General features: G+C 46.0%; 2 protein-coding genes across 4 annotated transcripts; one reads left to right on the top strand and one right to left on the bottom strand.

Moving 5' to 3' along the window:
- Nucleotides 1-358: 358 nt before the first annotated feature.
- On the top strand, nucleotides 359-8976 carry cfap36 (cilia and flagella associated protein 36). 2 transcript variants are annotated; one of them, XM_047029077.1, is made up of 11 exons: nucleotides 359-687; nucleotides 1394-1458; nucleotides 1613-1714; nucleotides 3241-3355; nucleotides 3630-3717; nucleotides 5570-5723; nucleotides 6704-6806; nucleotides 6882-7054; nucleotides 7449-7604; nucleotides 7833-7925; nucleotides 8678-8976. In XM_047029077.1, exons 1-11 carry the CDS (start codon nucleotides 585-587, stop codon nucleotides 8759-8761), a joined length of 1236 nt encoding a protein of 411 aa, XP_046885033.1. In that variant the 5' UTR covers nucleotides 359-584; the 3' UTR covers nucleotides 8762-8976. The 2 variants fall into 2 exon arrangements, with proteins under 2 accessions (XP_046885033.1, XP_046885035.1); XM_047029079.1 differs by lacking the exon at nucleotides 7833-7925.
- An 898-nt stretch (nucleotides 8977-9874) lies between these two features.
- On the bottom strand, nucleotides 9875-17643 carry LOC124473538 (serine/threonine-protein phosphatase 4 regulatory subunit 3-A-like). 2 transcript variants are annotated; one of them, XM_047029075.1, is made up of 15 exons: nucleotides 17180-17643; nucleotides 16431-16486; nucleotides 16155-16253; nucleotides 15326-15949; nucleotides 14265-14342; nucleotides 13993-14109; nucleotides 13645-13761; nucleotides 13401-13532; nucleotides 13179-13281; nucleotides 12781-12822; nucleotides 12530-12688; nucleotides 12058-12367; nucleotides 11691-11842; nucleotides 11175-11380; nucleotides 9875-10975 (listed from the first exon to the last, which is right to left on the bottom strand). In XM_047029075.1, exons 1-15 carry the CDS (start codon nucleotides 17319-17321, stop codon nucleotides 10877-10879), a joined length of 2436 nt encoding a protein of 811 aa, XP_046885031.1. In that variant the 5' UTR covers nucleotides 17322-17643; the 3' UTR covers nucleotides 9875-10876. The 2 variants fall into 2 exon arrangements, with proteins under 2 accessions (XP_046885031.1, XP_046885032.1); XM_047029076.1 differs by having other exon boundaries at nucleotides 11175-11299.
- Between the last annotated feature and the right edge of the window lie 29 nt (nucleotides 17644-17672).

The following is a 17672-nucleotide window of genomic DNA, read 5'->3' as shown; positions in this document are numbered from 1 at the left end:
GATATGTGTCGTGAATTTCAGGAGAAAGAGATGGCGAACTCCTGAGTAGAATGACTGAGTGTAACTTTAGTCTACTGTATCTAACAATAGCATAAGCATGACAGAACGTTCAATGTGGTTCTACTCCAACGAGATTGGAACGACAGAAACATAATCCATAAACACCAGTCAACAATACGAATTAATAGAGTTATGTCGTTAATTTATATATTTGTATTTGTAGCCTATTGGTAGTTTTTAACAAGAAGTCTTTACCCTCTTTCTCTCCTCCTCCACCCCTCTTATCATCCATGCAGTCAGGCCAATCATCGCCTTCTAGAACGCAAAATCCCTGACGTAATCGGTTACCATAGGGACCGATTATGTGTCAACGCATTTGACCAATTCGAAATTCATGAGTAGGCATTTCTCTTTCAGATTTTCTGGAGGTTATGTCACTACAGAGACTGCTATGGATTAGCTAGCAAGATCTTAACAGATGTCTGTATACTTCGACTTGCATTGTGCATGTCTGTACAATTTAAAAGTTGAGCGCTTTGTCCTAGCTAAAGAACATAGCAGGGTGTTACAGCACAACGAGCAACATGGCTGAGGACAGCGAGTGGGTCGTGGAAAGCATTGCAGGATACTTGGGAAGTCCCGAATGGGTTGTTCCCGTTACAGACTTCATGGAAAACAAATGCACAGGTACAATACCAACGTCTGCATTCCTTTCTAAAATTCAGCCTTAGATAAATGTTGCAGCGTGTAATGTTGCTACCAAACTGCAAATCTATGCATTCACGCTTCCATTGGTGTTTTGATGGAGGCGGGGGGGGTCTGTGTTGCTGCTGCGTTGCTGCCTGTGTTGTTTACATGGGCTTTTAAGTCTCAGAATGAGTCTCAAAGTGAGTAACGTTAAACAGATAGTTACTGCTGGTCATTAGATAAACCAACACGTAAAGTTGACTAGCTAATTAGCTCTCCCACGTTAAATTCCTTGATTTTTCAGTTATCTGGGCCACTGGCACGCGTAACAGTCACAGGTTTATAAGCAAGCTAGCTAGCACACTAGCCATCTGGGAAGTTGGTTGCTAACTAGTCCTTGAAGTTACTTCAGATACCCACGACTGTCTGTTGATGCAAAAAATTATTCTTCCAAAACTATCCAACCAAGTAACGTTAATGTAGCTAGCTAGCTACAGTTGCCATATAGAGTAAAGCCAAAACAGACATGACAAGCCGTTATTGGGCTCGGCTGTCTTAGTTGCATACAGTACTTTGCATAATTATTTTCTTCCAGGGGTAGGTTAAAACACATTACAAATACTCACTGCTTCCAAATAAATAGCTTGATGGAAAGCTTGCATAGGTCATCGAAATTCATGGCTAATTCAAGTACATTTTCTCTCAGTTTTTGATGATGAAGATGAAAACAAATTGACGTACACAGACATCCACGAGCAGTACAAGCACTTGGTAAGTGGACCTATGCAAAAGATTAAACTAAGATTAGAAAGGGAATTTGGGGTTCAGAGAATAATGGTGATTTAGTAATTTCAAGTTCAACATCAATAATATGTTTTACTGACATGGTTTGTGGCTATAGTATAATTGCTATGTTTCTCCACAGGTGGAAAAGCTGTTAGAGACCTACATGCAGGAAGTTGGCATAAATGAGCAGCAGTTTTTGGCGGCATGTTCTTCGCCCTTTGCTCAGTCCAAGACCCTGCAGGTAAGCTTCTACTGTACACTTTTTACAGACTCTCCTTTCTCCATCAACTTGGTCGAATGGTCGACATAGGAAAAGCAATCAATAAATAAGAATAGTTGGAAAGTGATATCCCAATATATCAAGGAAATGCCTTACTCAACATTAACCTGGACACGCCCAGACAGGTAAGATGGAACAAGGGGGAGAGAGCCAGCCAGACAAAAGGATAGAAATACTATTTTCTCAGTTGTCGTTCAGTGTAAATCCCTCAAACCAATATTGGTGAGATCCTAAGGAGCTTAAGTGGCCCAGTTCCCTATAGTATAGACACACATATCATCAGCTCTCTCTCTCTCTCTCTCTCTCTCTCTCTCTCTCTCTCTGTCTCTCTTTCTCTCTGCCACTCAAAAAGTACTTCTGTAGGTCCTTGGTAACGACAGAGTAAGGAAGTAGTTACTCTTAGGCAATACGTTTCTAACGTCTAGGCATGTTGAGACAAGATCTGTGTCCCATATAGGTGGGTTGATGTCAGGATGTGTTGACGAGCTGTTCTCAGATGTGCAGACACAGGACATTCCCTGCCCTTTGCATGTCACCCACCCAACCTTACTCTGTGATTATATCAGAATTGCCGATATTTAATGAGTGGCTCAGTATGGTTAGTTCAGTGTCAAGGCAATCTGCCGCATGCTGATGAGAACTTGATCTATAGCAGGATTAGCTCAGCTAGCTGGCTGGCAGGGCAGCCCTGAATTGGGTTACTCAGATAAAGGAAGGGCTGAGGCCTGAAGTAGCTATTCTTGTTGTAGAGTGATACTTAGTCTCAGCCAGGGCAGGCAGCTGTGATGTCCTGTGGGACTTACCTGGCTGGACACTGCCAGATAAAGCTCTCAGTTGTGATTAAGTTGCCCAAAGAAAATCCAGGATGTAGCCTAGGCCTCAACCCTCAGCCCCAGGGAGATGGGGAGTGAATTCAGGTGACCCACTTTCAGCTCCTCTATGCCAAAGGACACATAGGATATGAGTGTGCCAGTTTACTGGATGCTTGTGTGAAACCCATCCTGCTGACACTTTGCAGCTTCTTGGTGTTTTAGTCAATGTGGGCAAATGCATGCATGTGGCAATTACTTGGAAGTAGTTGAGGTGCATTGTATTTGCCTTCACAGTTGCGCCAATGGGATGGGTCCATTGGGTTTCTTTAACTGAGGTCAATTAAGTGAACCCTAAGTAATTGGTTAAGTTTGCAGATGTCAGTCTTAATGTTTTAATGCCAAGGGGAATCAAGTGCCAAGCCAAACCCTGATCTGGTGCCATGCCCTACCCTGCACTGCTTAGCCCGAGGGCAGTGATGCCTAGCCAAACAAAACAGTCAAGACTTTTCCAAGAGTCATACTCTTAAATCTAATTTACTGATGTAGAACTTAAAACCAGCCTCCCTTAATCGCTAACAGGCCTGAACAACGTTCCCAGGGCAAAGATCGGTCTCACAGTTAGAAGGTGATTTCTGTGGGGAATGTCAGTGAACTGTCCTGTTGTCTGTCCTGCAGACTGTGTTCCAACCGGTTGTAGCCACTGACGACTTCCAGATGTTCCGCTCTCTGATGGTGCAGAAGAACATGGAGCTGCAGCTCCAGGCCCTCCGAGTCCTCAAAGAGACCAACGGTACTGTGCCAAACATACAGACACACACACACACTTTGGCATATTTTGTACTAATTGTGTGTGTGGGGGGGTTAGATGGCTGAGCGGTTAAGGAATCGGTCTACCAATCAGAAGGTTGCCGGTTCGATTCCTGGCCGTGCAAAATTATGTTGTGTCCTTGGGCAAGGCACTTCACCCTACTTGCCTCAGGGGGAATGTCCCTGTACTCATTGTAAGTCGCTCTGGATAAGAGTGTCTGCTAAATGACTAAATGTGTGTGTGTGTGTGTGTGTAGGAGCCCTGCCTGAGTGTCTGACCGACGGGCTGGATGTGATGACTGAGCTGGAGCAGCAGGAGATGAAGATCCTACAGGAGGTGCTGAGGTAGGTGCCCAACTCAACTCCACCTCAGATCGTCCCACCGAGCAGGCATCCGTAAAGCTAGGCCCAGCCTCTGTATCCCAGAACTGCCAAGGGTGTTGTTAATAGTTATGGTTGTTGTTAATTGGGAAGGGAGCACTATGGATTGGTCTCTGTGTATTCCTTAGGTCAGCGGTTTTCAAACGGGGTCCGTGGCCCCCTGGTGGTCCGCGGCGGCATTGCAGGGGGTCCGCGACACGAGCCAAGTTGATCAATCCACCATTGATCTTTTATTTATATTTGATACGTTTTCAGAATCTTACATATTTAAAAAAATCCGATAATATGTATATTGTTTGAGGTTTTTAAGTAGATATATCTAGATTTGTTTGAGGTTTTTAAATGAAAGCAACATGGAAAACCAAATGTTAAAACGTCCTCCTATCCACATGCATGCACGCGCAGGCACATCAGTGGGCCGCGGATTACTTTCTAGTAATAAAGGTGGTCCCTGGGACAGAACCAGTTGAAAACCCCTGCCTTAGTTTGTTACACTGTGATCACACAGTGAATCTATAGGGGGGCGATCTGGTCACTGACTGACCCAAGGGGGAATCACATCACTGGTGGGGTACAACATGTTTACTATTTTGCTTGTTTTTTCTTCTTTAAAACCTTGTCGCCCGATCCGCTTTGTCGCGCTTCTGCTTTAGTAGGATCTTTAGGTCTTATAGGAGAGAGAGACAGATCGAGAGAGAGAGAGAGAGTCAGAGAGACAGAGGGAGAGAGAGAGAGAGAGAGAGTCAGAGAGACAGAGGGAGAGAGAGAGAGAGAGAGAGTCAGAGAGAGAGAGAGAGAGAGAGAGAGAGAGAGAGCTGATGATATGTGTGTCTATACTATAGGGAACTGGGCCACTTAAGCTCCTTAGGATCTCACCAATATTGGTTTGAGGGATTTACACTGAACAGACAACTGAGAAAATAGTATTTGTATCCTTTTGTCTGGCTGGCTCTCTCCCACTTGTTCCATCCTACCTGTGTGGGCGTGGCCAGGTTAATGTTGAGTAATATTGAAGGAAGTGTTTCAGGTCTTCGACATTCAGGTGGAGGTGACGCCAGCCTTTATGCTCTGACCTCTGTTGCCCTCTCATGCAGTCATTAGATCAGTGACACAATGAACAGCTGAGGCCAGCAGCCGTAACGGAGAGCTCTCTGAGATAGAGCCATCTCCAACATCACTGGTGAAGATCTCAGAGGAGAGAGATGGTTAGGTCAGGCAGACAGGAACCTGATAGTATGTGTGGTTAGCATGCCTCAAACCTCATTTTGGCTCTCAGCTACTCAAGTGTCATAACGTGCCTCCGGGGGGGGCTGTTTGGTTTGGGATCAGTTTGACTGTCGGGTATGGTGCCGCACCTCAGTGCCGCAAATCCTCTGTTATGGAAAGTCTGGAAGTTTCCTCCTAGGCGTTTTAAGCTGCTAATGAATCAAATTAAGAGATCTGTTTGAGTGGCAACCAGGGGAGGACTCAGAACATGCCCTCGGGTTCCTGCTGCTCTGCACGGCTCTCTGTGGTTGCACCACACCCACACGCTGCAAGCATTATGCTACTAGGTTTTAGTAGCAGAAAGAGGGGAATGTTTGGCTCAGTGGTTAGAGCATTTGACTGTGGATCAAGAGGTCGCAGGTTCAATAAAAACCTAGCCTATGAGCCTTGCTGGCTTAGTTAGGACGATGACTTTCATTTTTCCTCCGAGGTGATTTTCATTCCCCTTGCCACCCTCCTTCTTGGTTTGTTGCTTTATCCTCTCTTTTTTGTTGATAAGTCTAGTGGCATTCCCATCCTTTATCTCCCTCTCTCTGCTGTGTGTCTGCAGAAGGTCAAAGGAAGAGTATGAAGAGGAAATGTCTCGAAAACTGCAACTAGAAGAGGAGGTTGGCTCCACTTCCAGCAGCTGTGCTGATAGGCCGGTTCCTGAGCCCGTCAATGTCCGGAATCCCGCCCCCACTCCGCAGACAAACACCACCAAGGTGGTTACCAGAGTTACCAGATCCGTAGCATTAGCATGCACCAACATTGGACATTGTGGGATGAACAGCAAAGAAAGTGGCAATAAACAATTTATCCTTACAGTAGCCTTTTTAATGTTATGGAGTGGACTGGGGTCAATTTAGTATATTACTATTTCATCCAACCCTAAACCTTTAACCCTAAAAAAGGATTGGGTTGGTATTGGGGGTTGGGCTGTGGCTAACCTTAAGTCTCGGCCTACAAGAGAGATGGGGGGAGGTGTGGTAGCAGGGCCAGGCCGAAGATAAATCCCACGGCAGTCGAGAACTCTTCACCCCAACCTTAACCCTAGCCCTAATATAATAACATTCTGTGGGAAACACTGCAGCGACATATGGATGATGCACTTCTCTGAACGTTAGCCTGTATTTTAACCTCTGTGCTGGGTGTGCATTCACTCCCCTGTATGCTGTTCATGCTAAGCCCTTGGCCAAGCCTCCAGCCTCTGTCCCTCTTGTGAATGGAAACTGCATGGTAACTGGCCCTGAACAGTTCTCTATGTTAGCAGCAAGGCCGTAGCCATGGAGTCAACATTGGGGGGGACAAATTACATTTGTTATGAATTTCTGACAGCGTGCGTGGTTGCCTGTCGTAGCGTAGCACATTTATATTTTTATATCAATATATTGGGGGGGACATTTTGACCAGATTTGAATATTAGAGGGGATGTGTCCCCCCCAATATGTATTATGATTACGGCCTTGGCTAGCAGTGCAACTTGTATCTCAGCCTCTATGAGAGGAGTCCTGATAGTGGCATTGTCATAGTAACTGTCCATAGTGATGTAGAGTAATGCTAGAGCAAAACATGAGTACACCTTCAGTAGAACCCTGTCATAGTGGGCCACCTTGTGCTCCTAGGTGGTGATCTACTTTAGAGTGCATCAGGACAGACTGGATTAAAGAGCTGAAATGGATGCCATGTGTGCCCTTTTGTGCAGATGAACGGTGCCCCTCAGAAGAAAGAGGAGGTCAAGGCAGGGGGAGCCGGAGGACAGAAGAGTTCAACCAAAACAAATACATCCGGCCACTGTAAACAAACAGGTAATCCCCCTCTCCTCACTTCTCTTCTCCTGTACCCTCTCCTCTCCTCCTGATACATCGATGTCTCCTGTACAGAGTCGAGCGGTGGGGCTGTGGAGACCAAGGTTCTTCCTGCAGTCAGAGCTCCAGTGAAGGGTACCGACACCCCAGTCAGCTCCAGGGACAATAGCAGCATCTCCAGTAGCCAGGCAGCAGAGGGCTGGATAGAGGCGGCCCGCATGGAAGCAGGCATTTCCAAGCCATACACTGTGAGTCGTGCTGCGTACTCGTGCTGCGTACGCCATGGATGGTCACATTTGATCATTTGAACATAATGTGTAGGGGTGGGGGGAAAAATGTATTTGAACATTTGAATCGCGATCCAGTCTGCTAGCGATTCAGATTGATTCCCAAATTGATGTGAATCGATTTTTTTTGTATGTTTTTTTATTTTTATATATATATAAAAAATTACATATATACAGGGCATTTTTCTGTTGTTGATTTTTATTTTTATCTTGGAAAAATCATGAATCGATTTTTATCGATTCGTGACCCCAAGATTCGAATCGAATTGTGAGGCACCAAAAGATTCCCACCCCTAAAAATGTGCAACAATTGTGTCTATTTTAAGATGTGAAACAAGTGAGCCGTGTTTTCCAGGAGCTGTCCATGGCCCAGCAGGAACAGCTCCAGCAGAGGGCGCTCTACCTGCGACAGCAGAGAGACAAGCTGCAAGCGCTGAAGAAGGAGCAGAGACCCAAATCTGTCACGCCAGAGGAACCGCCAGCAGCCCCTGCCCCCGCCCCGACCACACCGGTACGAACGCAGCACACATGCTCGCAACACACAGCTCTGAAGGAACCACACAGTCTTTAGTGGTCACATTTCTTTTTTTCCTTTTCTTATTTGTTTTTCTCTCAATTTAAATCGTCATCCCTCTTGTTTTGGCCTGTTGGTAACAGCCAGATCTGATTTTGTTCCCTTCTCTTCTTGAGTTATTGATCATTTCATCCTTCTGCCTGTTTCCCTGCCTGCTTGTGTAAGGAGGGAGGTCCCCTAAGGAACGGGGCGCTTGGTACGGGTTCTGTCTCTCCCTCACAGCCTGGCCACTCCCCTGGGGGCGGGCACAAGCCGAAGGTGACCTCATCGTCTGTGTTGAGTGACTACCTCCCCTAGTTCAGCAATGGCTACCTTGGCGTCAGTGTTGTGTGCTTTGGCCTCCTGGCAACTGCTAATTTGAACTGCATGAACCCAAATCATCTAGGTGAAAGAGGATTTCACCCATGTGTAATGTGTATAGGGTATACTAGAGAGACTAGTCTTGAACTAGTGTTGTAGGCATGAGGTAGTCTGGTAGATAAACAGGACCAATTACTGGATGGAGTCAGATGGCTGACTGGTCGGGACTTGAGCTATTAATCAAAAAGTTGCCGATTCGATTCCTGGCCGTGCCATATGACGTTGGGCAAGGCACTTCACAATACTTGCCTCGGGGAGAATGTCCCTTTAATTACTATAAGTCGCTCTGGATAAGAGTGTCTGCTCAATGACTAAATGCAAATGTACTGATCCAACAGCCACATTGGCTTGAAAATGTAATACGTTCATTTAGCAGATGCTTTTTTCCCCAAAGTGACACGCAAAAAGGGAATTGAACCTGCGATCCACTGATTTGCATTCAAAAACCTCCCCCCCCCCCCCCCTCTAAAGCCATACCCTCAGTTTACGTGTCACTGTTTTACGTTGTGAATGAAGTTAGTCCAGTCTGTGTCTTGTGTTGGCTAAAGCACATTTAGATCCAGAGTGCCATTTCCCATGTGCCTTAGCTGCTAAGGCACATGGGACTGATCAAGTCACAAGACTTAAACCCGTCCCCCTCCTCCTCGCAGGAGATCTCAGTGGAGGAGAAGAAGAAACTGCAGAAGAGGAAGCACCTGGCTGAGAAGCTGAAGGAGGAGGTCATCAAGAAGTAAAACTGACCTGCAACCGTGCGTACGTTTAAAGAGCAACTGTAGTCTTACCAGGACTGTGAGCACCAGAGCTGAGGGACGATGTGCTTAGAAAGGGGCCAATGGATGTTTGTGCCGTAAGAATGCAGTATTTAAAATCAGTCTTAAGTCTTAAAAGGTATAATAATGCACCAACTGTAATATGATGTATGCTGTTTAATAAATACAATTTTATACAAGTATGCCTCAGATATCATTTATGGTCCTGCTTATGAAGGGAAATATAACAGAACCTGGGCTAGGAGGATCTCATGTTGTCCTGCAGGTCAAACACTTTCAGTTCTCCAGTTTGAAATAAAAGGTAGATTCACAAGTTTTAATGCCAGGGTCACATTTAATCTGACAATTTATCAAATATCAAATGTATACAAATGTTTAGAATGGAGGATAGTGGTAGTAAATGCACTTGTACAAAATTGTCATGGAGGAAAATAAACAATAACTACAGTCTCTACAGACAACTTGAAATGAGTTAACATGTTGGGTACCGACAGCTGTTCTGTTAGCTGCATACTCCCTCGAAGTGAAACGCTTTCATCCACCTAGCGGCTGTCTCACCTCTCAAACTATACTTTGTCAATAGGAATGTCTAAAATGGCTGTAAATCTAAAATCACCACTACTTCAATTTATGATTGTAAAGGTTCAGACTCATGGAGAGCTGGCACTTGCACCAAGTTAATCTCAACCCAACACGAGTATCTACTGGAACGACGCATTAGTTAACCCTTAATCACAGACCAGCCCCTGACCCTCAACACTGATCACCACCTCTGTACAGATCTAAAATGATCAGAAAGGTGCAAGTTAGATAATGATATGAATCGTTACTTATAGTCATTACTTACACCTTAAATGTTCTCAGATCTACACAAGCATGTACAGGAGGGGAAATGACATGGGGTTGGTTTGGGATTATAGGAAGGTTGGCGCCACTGAGAAGGGACTGTGTTCTTTTAAAACAAGACACACAAACCATGGAGCTCTAAACGGAGACCCCATGGTAGCTCATGTGAGTAGCGGAGCCATGTCATCAAGAGACTACTGAATACACACAAACTCCAGACATCCTCAAGAGTGGGCTGCAAAAAGTGACTTTACTGCAGTTTATTACATGTTATTTTTAAAAACAGCATTTGCAACTCTTGCTTTCTACAATGGATCAAATGATCGAATTAAAAGAGGTGAATGGTGGCCCCACCTTTTTTCTGTGCAACAAAAAAAAAAAAATAACAACACACTGGCAGGTATAGCTCTCCCCTTTTAAAATCAGTTAAGGGGCAAATGATTAAAAAGAAAAGAAATTAACATCTGTACAGTACTGTTCATAAACTCATGAGTACAGGATTCCTGGCTGAAATAGTCCCATGTGTGTCTGAGCCTTGGCTGGCCCCTGCTTCCACACTCCAGTCCTACTCCTCCGAACAGAGCCACTGGTTGTTTTCTGACGGTTAGTTAGTTGTCCTTTTCTTTTATGGTCGTTTGTTACCCCACTTACGCGCTCTCTCTCCCCCTGTCTCTGAATATCTGTTTACCTAGTTCTCTCCATCCATCCCAAATGAACAGTAATTGTATGGGGGTCACACAATCAGCCAATCAAGCTTCCATTACTAAGCGGCTAGGCCTGCTAGCCTGACTGGCTGGCTGGCTGGTTGGTTCTTCTCTCCCATCAGCCCCTGCTGCTTCCTCTTCCACCATGGAGCCATTGGCTGAGGTCTGGGGGGGGGGGCGCTAGGGGGGGGAGGTGAGTCAAGTGAGTGCAGCGCCCCCTGTTGTCGTGGCGACATAGCAGGAAGACACCTTGGCACTGTTGTTCAGCCTCTCTGGTCCACAGGCCAGGTAGTGGAGGGGGGGGGGGGGGGGGGGGGCTGGGTACCGAAGGGAGAATAAAGGGGTGGGGGGTGTGTTGGGGCGAGGGGCTGAGCTGGGAGGGTAGGGTCAGTGAGAGGGGAAGAGAACGGAGGAGTTGGGAAGTGGTCTCTCTGTCTCTCTCCAGCAGCGGGGGACTGTGTGACAGACAGTGGCACCGGCAGGCTAGCCGACCAAAGACCGGACGACTCCATCCACGTGCCCCGCCCGCTTATGACCCCAGGCGTGGCCGTTTCCGCGGCGACTGCTCTTCGTCCTCGTCCTCCTCGTCTTCGTCGTCGGGATAATCCACCAGGCCGACCAGCCCGGTCTGTCAGAGACACAGAGAACATGGGTCACCATTCTTTTTATCCCAACAGTAACACATCTAGGTTTACAGGATAATATCAACAAGAGGTCAAAAAGGGCGACTCCCGTGCAAAGCAACTAAAACGCTCGCACCAGTGTGTCAGTATGATGGCGGTGGATGAAAGCCAGGGCATATTGGAGCCCGTGTGAAGCCGGCTCACCTTGACCACCGGCGTGCTGGGCAGCGCTGCCGTCTTGGCTGAGGAGCCGTTGTTGGGCGTGGCGGCGGAGGAGGGGGAGGGGGCGGCCGGTTTGCCGTTGGCACCGTTGGTTCCGTTGGCAGCCTCTGCAGAATGAGACAAGGTAAACTTAAAGCTGCCAGTCTGGGTCCGCTTTGGGAAGTTCTCTTTGTCCTCACTCTCTTTAACTGCAAAGACACGAAAAAACGCACAGGATGACCCGTTATCACTCGGCAGGGCACGCCAGCTTCAGACTGAGATTTACTGGAGCTTTAAAAAGCACAGGGATATTTGCAAGGAATGGAATGCTCCCAGCACTAACAAACTTCAGGAAAACTCCATCAGGAGGTTGTGCTTAAGTCAACTCGTCCCAGCCACTGAAAGGGTTTGGGCGTTGGGACGGGTTCGGCTACAGCACAAACATCTCAGGTGACCTACACCAACACGCAGCCCCCTCCCCGTAAACAAAGACAACAGAGAGGGAGGAGGTACACTCACCTTTCTTGGCTTCCATATACTTTCCGTAGCTCTCGGGGAAGTCTTCTTCAGGCCTGGTCTTCTCCACGGCCTCGCCCTCTTCATCATCCTCGTCGTCGTTGAACCACATCTCCTCGTCTTCGTCCAGTGAGCGTGCGTCCCTGCGGTACCGGCTGCAGACCAGACCACACACAGAGCTAACTTAGACGTGCTGCACTAACACAGGGGGCTCTTCCTGGACTGGGTGGCGGTCGGGTGATAACTGGACCGTAAACACCTACTGGATGTTATAAAGTACCTGAACGGTTCAAAAGCAGTGACGCCAATCTCTGGTTCTCCTACCCTCCACGTCCATCACAAACCCCCCCCCCCTTTCCTCCCAACTGACCTGTTGAGCCTCTGTGTCTGCCTGTCCTTCTCCTGCTCGTATCGCCCCTTCAGCCCCTTGAAGGTCTGGACGTACTCGATGGTCTCCAGGGTTTTGTAGAAGTTGTCCACAATGTGGGCGATCAGAGACTTGACGTCCTCCACCTTGATGAACTCGAACAGCTCGATGATGGCCGAGTTCAGGAGGTTGTACCTGGTGCCGTTGTCCAGCAGGGCGTTGATGACGGGCTCAAACAGGTTCCCTTTGATGATGTAGCGGTTGTAGTACTCATCCTTCAGTCCTATTATCCTCCTCATGAAACGCAGGGCACCTGGGAACACACCATGATTACCAGCTCCACATGGCTTCATGTATGGTGCCTACAATGTTGTAGACCCCTCCCCCAGAAGAGCTACACCACTGAAGATTCTAGAAGGAAGAACGTTTTCCTAAAACTTGTCTGTCTCTGTCCACCGCCCGGTCAGGTACTTACAGAGGGCCAGGAAGGTGTGTTTGGAGTTCATGAGCACCAGGACTCTCCTGAGCAGGTCCTTGTTCATGATGTAGGTCTTGATGTGGTACGTGTGGTGCTCCACGCAGAAGGTGAGCAGCTCCAGGATCAACGCCAGCAGCTGGGCCGTCTGGAAATTATCTATAGGACGAGGATGACGAGGATCTCTTAATTCAAGCCCTGTATCAGATACTAAGCTGGATATGAGTAAACATGATCTTCAAGATAGTTACCTGGACACACTGGGTTGATCTTAGTGGAACCCTCTGCTAAATCTGAAAGTCAAAAGTACGACAAATAATCAGGAACAAACTTGCAAGGATAAATATGATCACTGCACCTAAAAAGGTATTTTACATAAAGGTCCATGTTATGAGACATCACAAACTATGTGCAGGCCTCTTTATAAGACTTCTACTGAAAGCATAGCAGGTTTATTACAATAAATCAAAAGGGAAAGTCCATTACAAAGTCATTTCATTTTCTTTCTATGACCTTCCGTATTTTACACCGGTGAGAATTCAAACTTCAATAATGTGACTCCAGTGCACTTTCTTTCCAACAAAACAACCTTGGATTCTGTCAGCAGCTGAACTATAAACTACTGCAACCAAGCCCAGTCCCCAATCACCTTTAGAGTTCTTCTCATCTGCAGTGTTGGCCAGCAGAGGAGCCGTGAGGACATGCATGCAGTACTTGTAGAAGAAACTCAGAAACTCAGTCTTCTCTGTTTTCTGTTCAGGAGGAAGCCGTAACACCATGGGTTTAAGAATGATTCGTCTCTCAAGATATAGAAAAGACACAGAGACAGAAAGTAGGTGTGGGGGTGTGTTTGGGGGGGGGGGGTCCTCACGTTGGTGGGTGCCAGCATGTTCTCTGGGTCAATGAGGGTCCTAAGCAGTCCCATCAGCTGCACAGCTCCTCCCAGCTCAGGGTCAGAGTCACAGATCATCTGCTTTATCACCACGTTTATCAGCAGTACGTCCTGAGGAACACACACCCCCTCAGTCAGGCCACATCCAGATGAGGAAAAAAAAAAAAAAAAAACTGGTGTGTGTTTGTGTGTTGACACAAACAGCAGCCATGTCTTTACTCACATCGTCTGTCTGCTGAGGCTCCTGCATGACAAACTCTCGGACCATAGAGGGGCTGAACTCCACCAGGTAGGAGAAGATGTCTGTAGCGGCCGCTCTCACCTGCAGATCATCCATGCCCTGGGGGAGGGGAGGAGCGAGAGAGCAGGAGAGAGGGAATCAGGAAAAGAAAAAAACTAGTTTGAGAGGGTTAGAGTGAGTCACATGCCGTCACTGGTAAGTGGTTTGCAATGTGACTGTTTTTAGTCAATCTGGTTTAGACCTATTAAATAAACAGGTTAAATTAAGTGGGAACAACGTGCATCTACACATAATGATTTAACTGATACGGTTCCTCGCATATTCACATACCATGACTATTTCAAGAGCTGGAAGTATGCCCAGATTTGCCAGAGTCTTGAAGAAAACATCCCTATTTTGCGGTTGCAAAGTTTGTGAGAAAGCACAGAATTCTTTGAAAAAGTTCACCTGTAGACAAGAAAGAAAAAGATTAGCAGGGAAACATTCATGAACAGAAAAGTTACAGAAAATGTACAGTCGTTCTACAGTATTGTATAATTCACTACTCATACACCCTTTAAATAGTTTAAGACCTGGCTCCAGTTAGACATGGTTGGACTTACTAGCTCCCTCCTTTTACTGTCTTCTGTTGCTTCGTCTGTTAGCTGCGCAAAGACCTCCGTTAAGAATTTCTCATCCTCCTGTGTCACAAGGAAAATGGGGGTTAAACTCCCGTCGCTGGCCCTTCAGGTCTCCAACGTACAGGCTGTGAAGGACCTGGTATTGTGTGTGGTTACCAAGACATATAATTCCACAGAACAATACAGAGGCCATGTTGGTCTTTAGTTCATTTTGACTGAAACCATTTAATGTTCTTATGGTCAAGTTACGATCAGAATCCAGAGACAGTAGCCAGATGAGTGGCTATAGCGTTTTTTAATGCAGAATAATATATTCATCACAGTTGGAGATCAGTGTCATGATCCTTAATAACTGGTGTTGGTGTAGAAGTAGCCATGTCAGTCAGACTACATCATCACTGTAAACTAATATCACTGGTTCTGTTAACATTTCAATCTAATATCAATGAGGTACTGCTGGTTATAGTCCATGCTGACTACTAGATAAATCCCTTTCACAACAAATGGTTACAGTATTTACCACAATCACTACTACTACAAAACACCTTATCACCACTATAAAGCAACAGAAAAACATTTGATAAGGAAGGCCTTTGATCTTTACCACAAAACGCTTACTATGACTGTCTAACAAAGATCCATTTGTGTTATCAGTCTTTAAGCCACATTAACATTTGCAAGAGACAGTCGATTGCTTCGCAGTCAATCATTCGTAGTTGGGATAAATCAATGGTACTGACCAAAGTGTTCTTATCATACTTAAGTAGCAATTTAGAAACTGGATTACTGCTGCAAGTGTTCTGTAATATGACTTCACATTTTACAGCGTCTTATCACTTACAACTGTCAGTCAAAATTGCAGAGAACTCGGGTTTTGCAAGGGCATTATACATACATTTGTTTTAATACTCAAACATTCAAAAACAAACAATCAAGAAGAAACAGGCCACTTACTACCAGATTGCATACAATCAAATTCTTGTAAGAAGATATCAAAACTGTCAAAGGTTAATGATACGGATATTAGGTTCCGCTAAACTCACCTGCAGCATGCTGACAATCTCCACCTTGTTGAAGAAAATGAAGGAGGTGAGGGTAGACAGGAAGTTCTCCTCGAAGACGGAAGGCGTGGGCAGGATGATGTCCTGGATGTACTGCACCCGGTACGTCTGGTGGATCTTCTGCCGCAGTTCTGAGTCTGTTATGGGGATCACCTCCTTGAACTTGGCCGTCTTTGTGAGGAACTCGCGGTGACGTTTCGGCTGCACCAGTGCTGGATCATACTCCAGGCATCCTACCACGTCCATGATGCAGTCATCTGAGAACATCACCTCGAACAGTGCCGCTTTATTGAGGAACAGCACCCCACGCACAATCTCATAAAGGTGGTGGAGTCCCTCCCTGTTGTCCAAGTCCTCGCACACCTGGAAGAGTTGGAGGAGCTTCTTGATGTAGCCTTCGCTCATCAGAGCCAGGGCCAGCTTCTCCCTGCGGATGGGTGAGGACAGGACCGAGGTCACAAGGTCTGCAATCTCCTCCAGGCGGGTCAGTTCGCACACGGGCAGCTCCACCAGGTGGCTCGTCTCTGGCATCTCCTCGAAGCGCTCCTCCTCTGACTCGTCGATGGGGTCCTGGGTGATTTCCAGGGCAGGGTCCTTTCCCTGCACCTGGAAAGCACAAGAAACACAATAACTCACGAATTAGGCCGATTCAACTGACTGGGAGAACAAACAGTCTAGAAAGATTTAGTGAAAATTTAAAAAACTTGAAAACTTTATAATGCCTTGATTGTCATTTTTTCAAGGCCTATGTAATTGTTCAGTCATGATCATAAAAAAACCCCATAAAGCAATAATACATTTCCCTTCTTACCTGACAAATTTTTTCCCAGATTTCATCACAGCCTGCCTTTTCCTGAAAACTGAGAGCCAAATCGTAGTTCTCTGCTTCTGACCAAACAATGAGGGTGTCCTGAAATAGGAGACAAATTAGAGCCTTTATAAGCCACGCATTTCTCAAAGAACCTACAACACGGGCTTGTGTCTTGTTATTGTAACATACCCATTATTCGGTCTTTAAAGACAAGTCTTAAATCCTAGCAGTAAGTCACTTTTATGATACATGTACCATAAGAGAGTGAGTACTCACTTGTTGTTTCTGATATGCAGTATTTGGGCTGATTTTAGACTCCAAAAGAAGTGAGCCTGAAAGATAAGAGTAAGATGGAGTGGATTCAGCTACTGGAACAACGGATATGTTCACGACCCAAGCTTACGATTGTAACAACAACAAAATATGCACGTAGCCTAGCTTACTATAGACAATCAACGATGATGCTTTCATTATAGACACAAAACACAAAGCTTCAACTACAAAATACAACAAAACGGATGCCCATAGAATGCTAAAGGGGTTCTGTAACTAGGTTGTAGATTTGTGTGGAACAGTACTACACTACCGACCTACACATATCCAAGAAGCACAACATTGACTTGTCCATCTGTACAGTCTAGCAACCTGATTAACCATAACCTAAGACAAAGTGAGTGAGCTAAACTACAAGAAGTTAGCTAGAGCTAACTAGCAAGTCGGCTCGCTAACGATGGCTGGTAAATTTGAGGCCTGCGTGTTAGCCAACGGCAGGATAGTAGTGACAACTGGTTGGAGCTAGATAACGTAGCAAGGTAGAAACGAACTACTCCCTAGCTTGTTAACTAGTAAATGTTCCGTGCAGAACACAACAAGCGCTATACATATATAAGTCACACGACACCTAGACGACTAGTCAACTATTTAGCAAAAAGCTAGCTAATATGAGTTAGCCTGGAATGGCTATCAAGCTGCTAAATGCTAACAGTACCTACATTGGCTAGCTATGTTAGCAGTTGGAAACTCACCGTCAGATTCAGCCCGAACTAATAATGATATTCCCTTCAGTCGTTCCACAAATGTTGACGATACATGTCCTGTGCCCCTGTCATCCCACTGTCGGTCTTCATTCAGAGTGTATACTTTCACTCGCCGCCGAGTATCCGACATGGTTGCCTAGAAGAGAGGAGACGCTAGCGAGCTAGCTGAAGAGCTACTTCACCCTCTCTCTAAAATAGTGTTTTATCCTCGAGCTGTGAACTTTGTTTCTACCCGCATGTTCCAGACATATGTATGAGAACGTTATTCACGATAATAAGCGAAAACTTCACCCTAATTCGCCAGCATACTATAGTGAAAATGTTTAACTACTCCCGCAGAAGGCCGGATATCTGACAGTAAAATTCACAGTGAGGACACAACAACTACGTCGGCCTCTTCACTAGCGTCCACAGAGCGCCATCTTGTAATCCGATCTTGTGTCTTTTTCTTCCTCAACGTCAATCAAGCGGCAACCGCCGC

Source organism: Hypomesus transpacificus, chromosome 11, assembly GCF_021917145.1.
Source record: "Hypomesus transpacificus isolate Combined female chromosome 11, fHypTra1, whole genome shotgun sequence".
Lineage (NCBI taxonomy): Eukaryota > Metazoa > Chordata > Actinopteri > Osmeriformes > Osmeridae > Hypomesus > Hypomesus transpacificus.
This window is presented reverse-complemented; position numbering and strand designations above follow the sequence as displayed.